The sequence below is a fragment of the Tupaia chinensis genome, unplaced genomic scaffold, assembly GCF_000334495.1.
Source record: "Tupaia chinensis unplaced genomic scaffold, TupChi_1.0 Scaffold000429_1, whole genome shotgun sequence".
NCBI lineage: Eukaryota > Metazoa > Chordata > Mammalia > Scandentia > Tupaiidae > Tupaia > Tupaia belangeri.
Genome location: NW_006159934.1, coordinates 365053 through 382179, shown reverse-complemented (window position 1 = coordinate 382179; position 17127 = coordinate 365053). Strand labels below are relative to the sequence as shown.

At 39.7% G+C, this 17127-nt stretch overlaps 1 protein-coding gene across 2 annotated transcripts in view; it reads left to right on the top strand.

Moving 5' to 3' along the window:
* BAZ1B (bromodomain adjacent to zinc finger domain 1B) overlaps positions 1–17127 on the top strand; it is a 93720-nt gene that overhangs the window by 53930 nt on the left and 22663 nt on the right. For both annotated transcript variants that reach the window (XM_006154966.3, XM_027774386.1), the window contains exons 9-12: positions 1885–2018; positions 4598–4703; positions 5589–5687; positions 11589–11766. In XM_006154966.3, coding sequence (XP_006155028.1) covers positions 1885–2018; positions 4598–4703; positions 5589–5687; positions 11589–11766 — 517 coding nt within the window. The remainder of the gene's footprint in view (positions 1–1884; positions 2019–4597; positions 4704–5588; positions 5688–11588; positions 11767–17127) is intronic.

The following is a 17127-nucleotide window of genomic DNA, read 5'->3' as shown; positions in this document are numbered from 1 at the left end:
TTAAATTTTTATTTATTCATTCATTTATTTTCACTTGACCAGAGAAAGAGAGGGAAAGTGAGAAAGCAGGCCACCAGGTCCGGGACTCGAACCATGGTCAGCCATGTGGGAGTGTCCAGCGCCTTAATTACCACGCCACTTGCTGGTCCCAAAAATCTCTCTTAAAAAAATCTTTTTTTAATGGGACCAACAGGTGGCATCGTGGTTAAAGCTCTGGACTCCCACATTGCCGACTGTGGTTCAGGTCCTGAACCTGGTGGCTTTCTTTCTCACTTTTACTCTCTCTGGTGCCCTATAGGAAATAAATAATGATAACATAATAATAAAAATTAAATTAAATAAATAATTATTTTAAAAAATAAAACCCATGTGTGGTATTCAAAAAAAAATTTTTTTTAGAGGCTTTTGCTATAGGGCGCATACGCTCACCAGAAAGACAAAGAAAAACAGAGTGAAAAATCACCCCCTAGGAGGATGGCCATGCCACAATCCCTTCTCCTCTCAGGACCCTGGGCATGCATGCACACATGCCCGGCATGAGTTTAAGCCACTTGGTCCGGGACTCGAACTCCGGTCAACTACATGGGAGTCCAGCGACATAGCCATTATGCCAACTGCTGGTCCCTCAAATTTTTTTTTCACCAAAATAAGCTAGTACTTTAATCCAGTGTTTTCATTAACTTCTTGAAGTCCCTCTTTTTTTTTCTTAAATTTGCTATTGGGTGTATGCACTCAGGAGAAAGTAAGAAACCTCCACCAGGAGGGATGGCCATGCTGTAGTTCTTTTTCCTCTATTATCTTCTTGGGATCACGGACATATGCCTGGCATGATTTTTTTTTTTAATTTATTTATTTATTTTAATTTTTTTAAAGATTAATTAATTTATTTATCCATTCATTCATTCATTCATTCATTTTAATTTAACCAGAGAGAGAGAGGAAAGTGAGAAAGCGAGCCACCAGGTCCAGGACTTGAACCCTAGTTGGCCATGTGGGACTGTCTAGCGCCATAACCACCATGCCACCTGCTGGTCCCTATTTTTTATTTATTTATTTTTTTAATTTGACCAGAGAGAGACAGAGGTTGAAAGTGAGAGAGAGAGGAAGTGAGAAAGCAAGCCGCCAGATTCAGGACTTGAACCCTGGTTGGCCATGTGGGAGTGTCCAGTGCCTTAATCACCACACCACCTGCTGGTCCCTGCCTGGCATGATTTTAAGCCACTGGGTCCGGGACTTGAACCACATAGTTAGTTGATCATGTGGGCTCCATCCACATTAACCACCATGGCACCTGCTGGCCCTTTTCTCATATATTTTAAATGCATGCATTGTATAGAACCTGAAGATTGAAAAATAGGGCGGTCCCCAGGATTTAATGGTTAAGGGTCTTGGATCTCATATCTCTGATCATGCATACAGTTTGAATCCTGGACCTGGCGGCTTGAAAAAAATACCAGGCTCTTATGTGAGCATGCCCCAAATCCTGACAGGATAGGATAGATAAGTGGAGAAAGGATTGTGTTAAAACCACATTCCCTTGGTGGGTTCTTTCTACACTGCCCTCCCTGCTCTGGTGAATACACATGTCATCTGGCAATTAAAAAAGAAAGATTCAAAATATTAGAAGTAATAAAAATTACACACATTAAACAAGTCTGAAATTCCAAAAGTTTTGTTATCCTTTGCTTTATTGTATATATTATAGTCTGGAGTTCTGAGCAAGGGAACAATTATGTTCATTATAGTTACTTTCTCTAGTTATAAATTACTGTCATTTGTGGTTATGAATGTTTAATGATTTTCTGTATCCTTTCCTCTATCATAAAATTGTCTTGAATTCCTGGTATATTCATAATCCTATTAATGTATGGTTGTGATTTATAGGTACTGGCTCTTCTCAGATGAAGTTCCAGGGTTGTTTATTGAAAAAGGGTGGGTACATGACAGTATTGACTACAGATTCAAGCATCACCGTAAAGACTATGCAGACTCTCTTGATGAAGATTACTATCCCCGCAGTAAGTATACCTTCTTCTATTTTACCCTGATCAGGTAGGCTCAACAGTAAGAACTGCCTTCCCTCTGATAACTGTTCTAATTTTAAAATTTCTTCATTGCCTTCTTAGGTAGGTATATGTAAGTGAAGTATGTGGATGTGAAACGCATAAAGAAAAGGAAAAAAATGAATACTTGTTTACCAATATTGTTCTAGGCATAGAGTGAAAAGATAAAGAAATTGGGGGCTGGCAGGTGGTGTGGTGGTCAAGGGGGCTGGATTCCCACATGGCCCTCTGTGGTTCAAGTCCTGGACCTGGTGGCTTGCTTTCTCGCTTTCTCTCTCTCCCTCTCTCTCTCTGCCTCTGTCCCTCTGTCCCTCTCTGGTCAAATGAAAATAAAATAAATAAAGTTAAATAAAATAATTCTTTAAAAAAAAAAAGGATAAAGAAATTGAATAGTAGGATATTTTGGAATTAGATTTTTTTTTTCTCATTTTGAAAATTTTTTATGGTTTCTTACTGACTTTTTAAAAAGAATTACTTTATTTAACTTTATTTATGTATTTATTTATAATTTGAACAGAGACCGAGTGAGAGAGAGTGGGAAAGCAAGCTGCCAGGTCCAGGACTCGAACTGTGGTCGACCATGTGGGAGTCCAGCACCCTTAACCACCATGCCACCCGCTGGCTCCTTTTACTGACATTTAATTGTTACACATCTTTGTCGGGTATAGTATGGATTTTTTAAAAAATTATTTAATTTATTTTAATTTGAACAGAGAGAGACATACACATGCACACAGAGAAAGTGAGAAACCAAGCTGCCAGGTCCAGGACCCAAACCATGGTCAACCATGTGGGAATGTCCAGCACCCCAACCACCACGCCACCTGCTAGTCCCCTGGATTTTTCTTTTTTTTAAAGAATTATTTAACTTTATTCATTTTAATTTGACCAGAAAGGCACAAAGCAAGAGAGAGAGAAAGAGAGAGAGAGAAAGCAAGCAAGCCGCCAAATCTTGGACTGGGAACCATGGTCAATAATGTGGGAGTCCAGTGTTTTTAACCACTATGCCACCTGCCAGCTCTACAGTATGGATTTTCAAAGCATACATGCAGTGTGTGGTGATCAAATAAAGGACATTACCACATTCAGTATTTTAAACCACACCACATTATAATGTGTACCTTACATTTTTGATTGACTTTTTTTTTGAATTTTATATATACAATATTGATATATGAATGATTGACCATGTCCTTTATATTCAATATTGATATATGAATGATTTGACCATGTCCTTTTTATTTCATCCTGTTGTGGTATGCTGTTCCACAATGGGGTATTTGATTTTGTAGGAGTAGTTTTCAGTCTTTGTTCCTTAGAAACTTCTTTGTAGGTGCCTCAGGGATGGAATTGGGCTTGGGTTTCAAGAAGGCAAGAGTTCTATATCCACTTCTACATTTTTATATATATATTATTTTGGTATAAGGTAAAAGGGTATGCATATCACCAGAGGAGGACGAGACAGAGGAAAGTGAGAAAGTACCCTGGGGGATTGTCCAGACTATAGTCCTGTCTCTATTCCCCCGTTAGGATTTGGGCATGCATGCATATGCGCACACACATGTGCCCAGCATGCTTTTCAAGCTACTGAGTTTTAGACTCAAACCACTTGGTCATTTATGTAGGACCAACCTACCTTATTCACCACACCACATGGCTGGTCCTCTTCTACCACTTCTAAATTTATTTATGCAGCGTTTATGAAACATCTCTTATATGTCAAGAAAATTTTCATGTGTTGGGGGTGTAAGCACCAAGCAAGACATATAAGGACTTGAATGCCATTTGGCTAGAATTCTAGTAAGAGGAATGATAGCAAACATTTCACTAAAGATAAGGGACTTAGATGGGCCGTAAAAGGGTACAGATAATGTTCTCCTTTATCTCAGTGTGTTTATCTTGTAATATAAACAGTGTACTTTTTTAAAAAAATTATTTAAAAAATGATTTAATTTAATAATTATCTGTTTATTTTAACTTGACGAGAGAGAGAGAGAGCCAGCCAGCCATCAGGCCCTGTACTTGAACCACAGTTGTCCATGTGGGAGTCCAGTGCCTTAATTGCCGTACCACCTGCCAGCCCCCTGATAGTGTGCTTTTCTATATATCTATTTATACATATATATTTAAAATTATTGAGGAGCTGGCAGGTGGTATAGTGATTAGGGGCACTGGACTCCCACATGGCCCACGAAAGGTTGAGTCCTGGACCTGGAGGCTTGCTTTCTCATTTTCTCTCTCTCTCTCTCTCTTTCTCTTGGCATACTCTTGGAAGTCTTCAGATTTAAGCTGGGAACTTTCTCATGTGAGATTGCCTTGTTGTAAAGTGTTGTGTTTTACCAGTGTGCCACCATCTGGCTCTGTTTTTAAAAAAACTTTCCAGTGTCCTCATTATTGTCTTTAATTTCTTTCCTTCCTTTTTTTTTTTTTTTTTTTTAAATTAGGTTGTTGGGTTTACCTCTGGATACTGCTTAGGTTTGAAACTAGGAATTGGGTATTTAATATGTTCAACCTAATGTATACATTTTCCTTAGGTAAAAAGGCAAACTTAGGCAAAAATGCAAGCATGAACACACAGCATGGACAAGCAACAGAAATTGCTGTAGAGACCACCATACCCAAACAAGGACAAAACCTATGGTAATGTGAGCATTCTTCGGGTTGCTCTTTTTACTTTGAAGAAAATACTTAGTATAGTGACAGTAGTCAGTAATTATCTGATAAAGGCATTTTGGGTAGCATTTATTTCTTAGATATCAAAATTCATTGCTTTTAAAGCAGATTCACTTTTTTTCTTAAAATCTTTGTAGCCCAGCCACAACATGCACTGTATATTCCTGCTTAGAAGACCGAGGCCACATGGGATGCTGGGTTCAATTCCTGGCCTAGCATAAAAAACTGGAGGGACTAGGTTGTGTGCAACTTAGTCCCAACTACTCAGGAGACTGAGGCAGGAGAATCATAACACAGTGGAACTCTGTCTAAAAAAAAGGAAAAACACACACACACATACCCCCACATGTGATAAATTGTATGTGAACTGAAAACACTCCTGAATTTGGGAATAAAAGTATTTGGGATTTTATTTCATTCAATTTTATTAATGAATTTTGAAGTATTACTTTAATAATTATGGTTTATATATTTAAATATATATAAATTAGTATAAATAAATTTAAATTAATTTGTTAAGAAGAATAAGCATTATATAGCCTTTAGACTTTCATGTGGATCCCATCTTTATGATTCCATTAACTGCTTAGCTGTGGTCACCTTTGGTTTAATGACCTTCATCTTTTCTTGTTGAAATACATTTGTTCTTTGAATAGGTTTACTTTTTGAAGGTGTATCACAAGTGTACCTACTGACTTCTATAAAATATGTCCCATTTTCTGTTTTAGAAGGAGACATTGGCTTCAATGTTTTAGAATAAAGTTAACATTAGACCTTATGGAAATAGTAAATTATTCATTGTTTCTAGTCTTTTTATTTTTTTCAGTTACCAAATCTGTTTTGCCCCTACAGGTTTTTATGTGATAGTCAAAAGGAACTGGATGAGTTGTTAAATTGCCTTCACCCTCAGGGAATAAGAGAAAGTCAGCTTAAAGAGAGATTAGAGAAGAGGTAAGGTTTTCATCTTGCTCCTCACATTTTCTTTTCAGAATTAGATACAAATATCTGAGTGTTTTTTGTGGCGAGGGCTTTCTTTTTTCTTTCTTAACAAAAAGTTTATTATGAAAATGTACATGACCTGTTTTCTTTTCTTTTCTTTTTTTGGAGAGGTTTTCGCTATAGGGCACGTGCGCTCGCCAGACAGACAGAGAGAAACAGAGAGACAGAAAGCGAGAAATCACCCCCCAGAGGGGATGGGCACGCATGCACACGCGCCCAGCGTGAGTTTTAAGCCACCGGGTCTGGGATGCAAACCACGGTCGACTACATGGGAGTCCAGCGACATAGCCATTACGCTAACTGCTGGTCCCTTATTTTCTCTCTTTTGAGAGTTTTTGCTATAGGGTGCATGCGCTCGCCAGAGAGACAGAAAGTGAGATCATCCCGGGGGAGGTTGGCCACACTGCTATCCATTCTCCTCTCGGTATCTTGGGAACTCATGCACATGCACATACGCCAGGCGTGAGTTTTAAGCCACCAGGTCCAGGACTCGAAATGCGGTCGCCTACGTGGGAGCCCAGCTACATAGCCATTGTGCTAACTGCTGGTCCCCACAACCTGATTTTTACATCATAGTAAAACAGGCCTGTTGACAAGGGGACATGGGTTTTTCTGTTGAACAGCCATTATTTATACTCGTTCCAAGGCTTCTAACATGATGATACTATTTCCTGGTATTACCACCATTCGATTATTGTTTTGTCATCCACTAGTTGCCATCTCTACACACTCATCTATCACAAGGTTCAAAAATGAATCAAATTCCTACAATATTACTTGGGCATGTCTGACACAATTTAATTTCAATGATAATTTCTTGTTCTTTTTTTTTTTGCTATAAGGGCACGTGCGCTCGCCAGAAAGACAGAGACAGAAAGCGAGAAAACACCCCCCAGGAGGGATGGCCACGCTGCAGTCCCTTCTCCATTCTCCTCTAGGGATCTTCGGCATGCACACACACACCCCCGGCGTGAGTTTAAGCCATCGGGTCCATGCTAACCACGGTGCAGCAACATAGCCATTATACTAACTGCTGGTCCCCATAAATTTTTTCAATTCGGGAGGGTGAGCTTTGCTCGCGATACCAACTTGATGGGCTCAGAGATGCCTTTTGTGGGGAGAGCTTTTAAATTAAAAAAAGTTTAATATCTGTAATGCTTTCTGTTACTGCTTGGTGTTTTCTTGGAATTGCATGCTTATTTAAAAAAATACACCTTACCAGGTAGCTACAGGATAACGGAACCATTCATTGGCTAGTGCATGCCACAACCAAACTCTGAATTTCATTGTAATTAGGTAGCAGTTCTGTCCCAGGTGGGTTGCTATTCAGAAGTATCTTGTTAATATTCAGATTAGTGGGACCAGCAATTAGCGTAATGGCTATGTCGCTGGACTCCCATGTAGTCGACTGCGGTTCGAATCCTGGACCCACTGGCTTAAACTCACGCTGGGCGTGTGTGCGTGCGTGCGTGCCTGCCCAAGATCCCAAGAGGAGAATGAAGGAGAAGGGATTGCGGCGTGGCCATCCCCCCTGGGGGATGATTTCTCGTTTTCTGTCTCCCTTTCTTGCGAGCAAAAACTTCTTTAAAAAAGAAAAAAAAAGAAAATATTCAGATTAGCCAAAAATTCTAAAAAATGTAAATGTTTATCAAGTAATGTATGAAAAGGCAAAATTATCGCATACCCAAACAATAGAATATTATTTTATCATAAAAAGGAATGAAGTACTGATAAGTGCAGTAATATAGATGTATCTAGAAAACATACTCATAGAAAGAAACTAGACGTAAGCTCTATTGGTTCGAGTCCCAGGCCTGGCGACTTGCTTTTTCACTTTCCCTCTTTCTCTCTCTCTGCCTCTTGTCTAGTCAAATTAAAAAAAAAAATAATAAGTAGTGGAATTAAATAAATAAATATTTTTAAAGAAACCATGAAATGCTTTAAAATGAGTATTTTATGTCATTTTTTAAAAATTGCCAGTGGGTGCGTATACTTACCAAAACAAAAAACTTGGGAACTAGCAGGTGGTGTGGTTGAGTTGCTGGACTCCCACATGGCTGACCATGGTTCAAGTCCCAGACCTGGTGACTTGCTTTCTCACTTTTCCTCTCTTTCTCTCTGTTTCTCTGATCAAATTAAAAGAAAAAAGAATGACTAAAAGGAATTAAATAAAATAATTCTTAAAAGAAAAAAAAAGGAAAATTGTTCTGACTTCAAAGTAGCATCAACTTTATCTAGATTTGCTGGTCTATTTCTGTAGTGGCCATTGTTTTTATTTTTTTATTTTAAGAACTTATTTTTTTTTATTATTTTATTCAATTTCATTTTATTCATTCATTTATTTTAATTTGACCAGAGAGACATAGAGAGAGGAAAGTGGGAAAGCAAGCCATCAGGTCCGGGACTCGAACCATGGTTGGCCATGTAGGAGTGTCCAGCACCTTAACCACCATTCCACTTGCCAGTCCCCATGGCCATTGTTTTTATCAAAGCCAGGACAAGGTTTTGCCTTAAGGCCACCTCTGATTTCTAACTGTACACTTATTTTCATGGCTGGATTTAGGTTTGATTTCAGAGAGATGGAAAATACCATTCTAATGTTCCATACATATTCTGCAACGTGGTCAGAATTTGTGAGCACTGATAGGTATATTAATTTCTTTTTTTTTTTTTTTGAGAGGTTTTCGCTATAGGGCGTGTGCGCTCGCCAGACAGAGAGAGACATAGAGACAGAAAACGAGAAATCACCCCCCAGAGGGGATGGTCATGCCGCAATCTCTTCTCCTCTCGGGATCTTGGGCATGCACGCACCCTGCGTGAGTTTTAAGCCACCGGGTCCAGTACGTGAACCACGGTTGACTTTGTGGGAGTCCGGCGACATAGCCATTACGCTAACTGCTGGTTCCCAATAGGTATGTTAATTTTTGTCCTCTGCCTAGCACATTATCAATTAGTTAAGATTGTATTTAAGATCACGTTGTCTTAACGTAGGGTTATGCAGACCAATACGTCTGTACACAGAGCTACACAGAGCTACAAAGAAGTACAGTACTATGATATTACTTTTTTTTTTTTTTTTTTTGGAGAGGTTTTTGCTATAGGGCATGTGCGCTCGCCAGAAATAGAGAGACAGAGAGATAGAAAACGAGAAATCAACCTCCAGGGGGGATGGCCACGCCACAATCCCTTTTCCTCCGTTCTCCTCTTGGGATCTTGGGCACGCTCGCACACGCACCCAGCATGAGTTTTAAGCCACCGGGTCCGGGACGTGAACCGCAGTCAACTACATGGGAGTCCAGCGACATAGCCATTATGCTAACTGCTGGTCCCTGATATTCCTTCTTTTTGATCAAAGTATTTGATAGATACATTGGATCCTTCTGTTGAAAGGTTAAAGATTGTTAGGATTAGAAACAAAGCCTGCACTTTTTTCTTTTATTGAACATTTAAGGAAAACTGTTTTGTTTCGTTTGGAATCTTTTCAAGAATTTCAAACAGTTTGGGACTTAGTGGTCTTAGCATTATTGTATTAAAGAGCCATCTGTGTTTTTTGTAATTGAACTCTGGAATATTTTCTATAATATTCCATGAGTCTATATAATATTAGTGAATCTAATCTTGTTTGTCTATTCTTCTGTTGGTTTTCCCTCTAGGTAACCAAGGGGATAAGATAATGTGTTATAAACCATTTGAGGTTTAAATTTGAAAACCAAAAATATATATACTGTTTACAAGAAAATAGGAAAAATCATGAAGACTTATAAGTAAAAGGGTAATAAGCAAAAGGATACAGGCCAGTTGGAATCATTAAAAAAAAGTTTTTGTTGATTGAACATTTATAAAAAACATTTAGCCACAAAAACCATCTCAGCAAATATAAATAGGAAAGACTTTCAGGGTATATTCTGTAGTCAGATTGCAGTAAAATCAGAAATTAATTTTATAGTGAGGACCAGAAAAGTTTTAACTGCTACTAAGCTAAATCTATTTCTCAATAACACTTAGATTACAAGAGAAAAATGAAAGGAAAATTATTTACTATATAGAAAATAATGTTTCACTGTGTGATGCCAAATACTCCCTCTGGACTTAGTATAGAGTTCCCAGGAGCTATTAAGTCCCTAACTGCATACAGTTATTGAACCTTGGAACTACGAGCCAAATACCTGTTTTTTATAAATTAAAAAGGAAAACTACTGGGGGTCCAGTTGGTGACATGATGGTTAAGAAAACTGGATCCCACATGGCCAACTGTATGGTTTGAGTCTGGAACCTGGCAGCTTGAAACACACTCGGCCCATGTGAATGTGGGCCCCTAATCCACAGAGGAGGAATGGAGGAGAAGGGATTGTGACTATCCTCCATGGGGAATACTTTCTCACTTTCCTTCCCTCTCTCTCCATGCTCCCTCTGGCAAAATAAAAATAATAATTAAAAAAAAGGAAAAAGAGGAACAATGAGACACAATGAAGTTATATTCAGAGGAAAATAATATTATAAACCTTTTTATTGGGGCCAGCAGGTGGCATGGTCGTTGGGGCGCTGGACTCCCACATGGCTAACAATGGTTCAAGTCCTGGACCTGGCTGCTTGCTCTCTCAATTCTCCTCTCTCCCCCTCTCCCTCACACTTTTGTGAGTACACGTGCCCTATAGCACATGTGCCCTTATAAATAACAACAGCAATATTAATAAAATTAAATAAATTATAAACCTTGATTATTTAAGAAGAAAAAGAAACTTCACACTCAATTTAGATGACCTTGGACTTTGGTGTTTTTGTTTGCTATAGGACTTGTTGCATGTGCTCTCTTGAAAGAGAGTAAGAGAGAGAGAGAGAGGGAAAGTGAGAAACCATTTCCCAAGGGGGTATGGCCATGCTGCAATCGCTTCTCCACTGGACACAGACATATACCAGGCATACTTTTTAAGCCATGGTGTCCAGGATTTGAACTGTTCAGTTGTCCATGTGGATCTAGCCACTCCATCCTCTGTGTCACCTGTTGGCTTGAACTTTAGTTATCATTTTCATGTAGGAGAACCACCACAGTAAAGCTTATAGCTCTCCCTAGGTAGAAAGTCTTATATATTCTTTATTAGACCCTCAGAGGGTTAATATTTAATGTGAGAGTGAATACTTCTGAAGTCTTAGTGTCGTTTTTCTACCCAAATTGGTTTCTTTGTGTTGTGAAGAATTTTAATTGCTTATTTTATTGATTCATTCATTCATTTTAATTTGACCAGAGAGAGACAGAGAAAGGGAAAGTAAGAAAGCAAGCCACCAGGTCTGGGACTTGAACCGTGTTCAGCCATGTGGGAATCTGGTGGCCTGGTGGTTAAGGTGCTGGACTCCCACATGGCTGACCATGGTTTGAGTCTCAAAACTGGCAGCTTGCTTTCTCACTTTCTCTCTCTTTTTCTGTCTCAACCCTGGTCAAATTAAAAGTTAACAATAATAATAATGATGATGATAAATAAAATTAAATAAAAAAAGTATTTAAAGGAAAAAAAAACACCACAGAAAGGGCCAGCCCCATAGTATAGTGGTTAAATGAACCAGATCCCACACGGTTGACTGGTTTGAGACCCAACCCTACAGCTGAAAATAAAACCTGCCAGGTGCATGTGTATGTATGCCCAAAATACCAGTGGGAAAGAAAAATGGAGGAATACAGGAGTGTGACCATACTACATCAGGAATCTCTCTCCTTCTCTTTGGTAAAGAAAAAGAATAAGTAAAGAGGAAAAACACCTAAACAAGTCTTAGAAATAAACATGCTATTCAGATATTGAAATATGAGGAACATCTTCAAAAGTTCCTTTATTCCTCTTATTCCTGCCTCATCTCTTCTAGGTACCAGGACATTATTCACTCTATTCATCTTGCTCGGAAGCCAAATTTGGGTCTAAAATCGTGTGATGGCAACCAGGAGCTCTTAAACTTTCTTCGTAGTGATCTCATTGAAGTTGCAACAAGGTTACAAAAAGGAGGACTTGGATATGTGGAAGAAACGTCAGAATTTGAAGCCCGGGTAAGCTGATACTCATGGAAACTGGATTTGAAATTAATTATTCCTTGGTGGTAGTCTTGACTCTGCACGATGGTCTTGAAAATTGTATGTTTGGGTTTGTATTCAAAGATATTTATGGGACCAAAAAATGTTAACGTACATCTTTATCTTTTTTAATATTTTGGGATATGCAGGAAAAACCTAGTGCTTAGAACCATTGTTCAGAAGGAGCTTTTTAATTAAGCTGTGTGAAAACTGATTGTTGAGCTGAAATCATGTATCAATAACGTCATTTATCATGTCTTCACTTTATGATGCCTGTGCCCTCCCCCTGCTTTTCTTTTTTGTTGTTATTGTTGTTAAATGAAAGAAAAGTGGGAGACATACGGACATTTTTTGATGGGGTGTTGCCATGTCACAATGCCTCTGCCTTAGCCTCCTCTGTCAGCAGGACCACCAGACAACCTGCCAGCAGGAACCACAGACAACTGTTGCCACACCCATCATGTTCAGGTTGGTCTTGACCCAGGCCACGCATGTGGATCCAGGATCATATATCTGCTCCCTACCACATGCACCACTACAGTTGGGCTTTAATTTTTTTTTCCTTGAAAACGGTTTTGCCAGGACCAGCAGTTAGCGTAATGGCTATGTCACTGGACTCCCATGTAGCCGACCGCGGTTTGCGTCCTAGACCCGGTGGCTTAAACTCACGCCGGGCACGTGTGCGTGCGTGCCCAAGATCTCGAGAGGAGAATGGAGGAGAAGGGAATGCGGCATGGCCATCCCCCCTGGGGGGTGATTTCTCGCTTTCTGTCTCTCTCTGTCTGTCTGGCGAGCACACGCGCCCTATAGCAAAAACCTCTCCCCCCAAAAAAACGGTTTTGTCCATGCTCTACCTTAGTCTCTCAAGTCTCTGTGATTATAGGCACACAACTTAGTGCCTGTCCTATAGGTTAGACTGAAATCAAACACAGGCCTCCCATGTGGTCCCAGCCTGCAGAGCTGCCTGTGCTGTGATGAAACTTGATGGGGACCAAACATTGGTGTAGTGGTAAAACGTGACACCTGTAAGACTGACTCATTTGTGTTTACATGTGGAGGCCTTTCTGAACATGCCCATATGGACATGCATGCCCATGATCTGGGCCTGGCTAAAGCTAGAGGTGAATGGTGGCATAAAGACTCTTGGGGGAGTTCTAACTGTCTCTTTCTCACATGGAAGAAGTAAATTTAAAAATTAAAAATGAACAAGGTATAAAACATGGTTATGTATCCAGCTTCTCTTTGTACTCAGTCAGCTCAGTGGAGTTTTATTTATGTTGAGCATTGCTTATGCTGTTGAATGAGCTATATTCCAAAGTTTGTCTATAGTTCCATTGTGTACTGCTCAGGAGGACTTTATTATTATTATTTTTATACATTCAGTCACATCTAACTTGTAGAGAGAATTTACCCAACATAAATATCCCTCAAATCAGTCCAGTTGAGAATACTGTACACATTATCAACAGGTAATAAACCATTTTTGTGTCCCACAAATACCTTCTCTGTTTTTCTCCCTAATTTCCTCAAGAAGACTCTTTTTTCTTTTTTTTTTGAGAGAGGTTTTCGCTATAGGGCACATGCGCTCGCCAGACAGACAGAGAGAGACAGAGAGACAGAAAGCGAGAAATCATCACCCCTCAGAGGGGATGGTCACGCTGCAATCCCTTCTCCATTCTCCTCTCGGGATCTTGGGCACGCTCGCACACGCGCCCGGTGTGAGTTTTAAGCCTCCGGGTCTGGGACGCGAACCGCGGTCGACTACGTGGGAGTCCAGCAACATAGCCATTACGCTAACTGCTGGTTCCCAAGAAGACTTTTTAAGTGGTATTTATGTAGCTGTTTAAGATACCCCATATGCCACATTAGATAGGTTTAGGTATCAAAGCTAGAGAGAAACTTAGAGAATACTGTCTATTACTGTAAAAGCATTTTTTACTGATTTCGAAGCATAAAGTCCACATAATTTCAGACATACTAATATCCTTAGATCTTTTTTTATTTTTTTACTTTTTTTTTAAATTAGGTTTTTGCTAAAAGGCACATGTACTTGCTAGAGAGACAGAGAAACAGAAAGTGAGAAATTATCTCTCCCTTCCCCCCAGGGGGGTGGTCTTGCCACAATCTCTTCTCCATTTTCCTCTCGGGATTTTGAGCACACATGCATATGCACCCAGCATGAGTTTCAAGACTCCAGGTCCAGGACTCGAACCATGGTCAACCACATGGGAGTCCAGTGCCTTTACTACGCCACCTGCTGGCCTAGATCTTTCAGTTACTCATGCAGTATGGCATGTGTTCTATTTATTTTAAAGAATTATTTTATTATTATTATTTAAATTTCAGCAGAGAGATACAGAGAGAAGGAAAGTGAGAGAGTAGGCCACCAGGTCCAGGAGTAGAACCATGGTTAGCCCTGTGGGAGTCCACCTTAACCACCGCACTACCCATTGGCCTGGCATGTGTGTTCTTACAGTTAGGTAAACTTCTGTGAGCAGTTGCAGCTTTTCCCTCTTTTTCTGATTTTATAAATACTTTCCATCTCTTTTATTTAATCTGTGTTTCTGTTCTTTGGGATTAGCAAGTTATATGTATATTTTACATGTGTATACATATATGTGTGTGTGCATGCATGTGTGTGTGTGTGTGTGTTTTGAGAGGTTTTCGCTATAGGGCGCGTGCGCTCGCCAGACAGGGACATAGAGACAGAAAGCGAGAAATCACCCCCCAGGGGGGGATGGTCACGCCGCAATCCCTTCTCCTCCATTCTCCTCTCGGGATCTTGGGCATGCACGCACACGCGCCCGGTGTGAGTTTTAAGCCACCGGGTCTGGGATGCGAACCGCGGTCGACTATGTGGGAGTCCAGCGACATAGCCATTATGCTAACTGCTGGTTCCCAATTTTTTTTTTTTAGTCTTGAGGTGAATTCTTGGTACATTTCCTCACATAAAAGACGTAACCATCTTACAGTTCTTAATGATTTTTTTAAAGAATTATTTTATTTAACTTTATGTTTTTATTTTAATTTGACCAGAGAGGGAGAGAAAGAGAGAGAGAGATGGGAAGCGAGAAAGCAAGCCACCAGGTCTTGACTCAAACCATGATCGGCCATGTGGGAATCCAGCACCCTTAACCATCATACCCACCACCTGCCAGCCCCCCACTGATTTTTTTGAAAAATTATTCAACTCAAGTGATTTTGCCAGTTCTAAATATTACACATCTACTTTCATATTTAGCAACTATTAATGAGTTGCCTCTCTGTACCAAGTTTAGGCCTATAACTTGTCATTAGTGGGTTATAATTTTTCTTTGTATTCTTTATGATTAATAAAATGTTACATATTTATATATATTTTTAATTGCCAGAGGGCATACGTACTCACCAGAAAGAGATTAAGAGGGAGAGGAAGGGAGGGAAGAGAGAGAAGGAGCCCCCTAGTGGAGCATGGTCATGCCTTAATCCCTTTCCTCTAGTTCTCCATTCTATCAGGATTTTGTACCTGGTGTGGTTTTCAGGCCACAGTCAGTCATATGGAATCTGGTTCCCTATACACAATGCTTAACTACTATGCTCCAGGGCTGACCCAAAACAATAGTATCTTTTAATTACTGTGTCTTGTGTGACTGACGAGGTACTGTGTCATGATTTTCATGAAGTAATGTAGCTTCTTTTTCATCTATAAAATATGTGAGACTTAAAGGAGACTCTGGTGTGTAAAAATATTACCTCACATATGTAGGAACCTCAAAAAGTTTATGAAAAAATGGAACTAAAGTACAAATTTAGGGGACCGGCTGGTGGTGGTGTGGTTAAGGTGATTGGATTCCACATGACTGACTGCAGTTTGAGATGTAGACCAGGTAGCAGGCACGTGTTTGTGCATGCCCAAAATTCCTGTGACCATCCCCCCATGGGGGGGGGTGATTTGTCACTTTCTCTTTCTCCATTGATTTCATGTGCCCTATAGCAAAACTGAAGGAAAAAAAAGAAAAAGTACAGGTTTGGGGCTTGCTCCTTTGTGTAGTGGTTAAGGGAACTGCATCCCACATGGCCAATCATGATTTGTCCTGCTCCTCATGACTTGAAAATTATGCTGGGCATGTGTGTGTGCATGCCCAAAATCCTAATGGAATAGAGGAATGGAGGAAAAGGAATTGGAACATTACCATACTCTTGTTAGGGAGTATTTTCTTTCCCCCTTTTTCTGATAGTTACATCGTTGGACCACAGTCAAACATGGTTCGCGTCCTGGACCCAGCAGCTTAAAACCCCATCCTGGACAGGGCCAGGAGGTGGCATGGTGGTTAAGGCACTGGACACTCCCACACACTGGGCACTCCCACTGACCATGGTTCCCATTCCTTGTCCTGATGGGTTTTTTCTGCACGTTCCTTTTCTTTTCTCTGTATCTTTCTCGTCAAATTAAATAAATGAATGAATAAATAAAATTAAAATAATTCTTAAAAAACAAAAACAAACTCATACTGGCATGTATGCATGTGTGCTCAAGATCCCATCCTCCCTGGGGGGGGGGTGAGTTCTCACTTTCTGTCTCTGTCTCTGGCAAGTGCACATGCCCTATAGCAAAAAAAAAAAAAAAAGAATCTCCAAAAAAAGAAAATAAAAATAATATGAAGTTCAGGTTTATTTTATTTTATTTTAAAGAATTATTTTATTGGGGCTGGCAGGTGGCATGGTAGCTAAGGCACCAGACTCCCGTATGGCCGACCATGGTTCAAGTTCTGGACTTGGTGGCTTGCTTTCTCACTTCTCACTTTCCTTCTGTCTTTCTGTTTTCTCTGTTGCTCTGTGATCAAACTGAAAAAAAAAAAAGATGATGAATAAAATTAAATAATTCTTTTATTTTAAAGAATAAAAGAATTATTTAATTAAATTAATTTATTTATTTTTATTTTATCAGAGAGGGCCAGAGAGAGAAAATGAGAAAGCAAACCTCTGGGTCCAGTACTTGAACCATAGTTGGCCATGTGGGAGTCCAACACCCTTTACCACCATACCACCTTCCGACGCCCAGGTTTATTTTTGTGGAACAAATTTTTAAATCTGCGCACAGTTTTTTCATAGTATACATTTTCCATGCACTTCCTGAGTACTGCTTATTATCGTGAGTAATTCAGGAAATCAATGATTTTGGTTCTCTTTCTCATTTTGCATTAAGCCTGTAGCTTAATAGGCACATAATAGGCACCTTGTAATTAAATGAATGAGTTATATAACTTCGTTAAGTAGAAGAAATATTAGCATCCCTTCACTGGGGAAACAGAGGTAGTCAGCTACTTTTAAATGCGTGATTCATCTAGTAACCTGAGG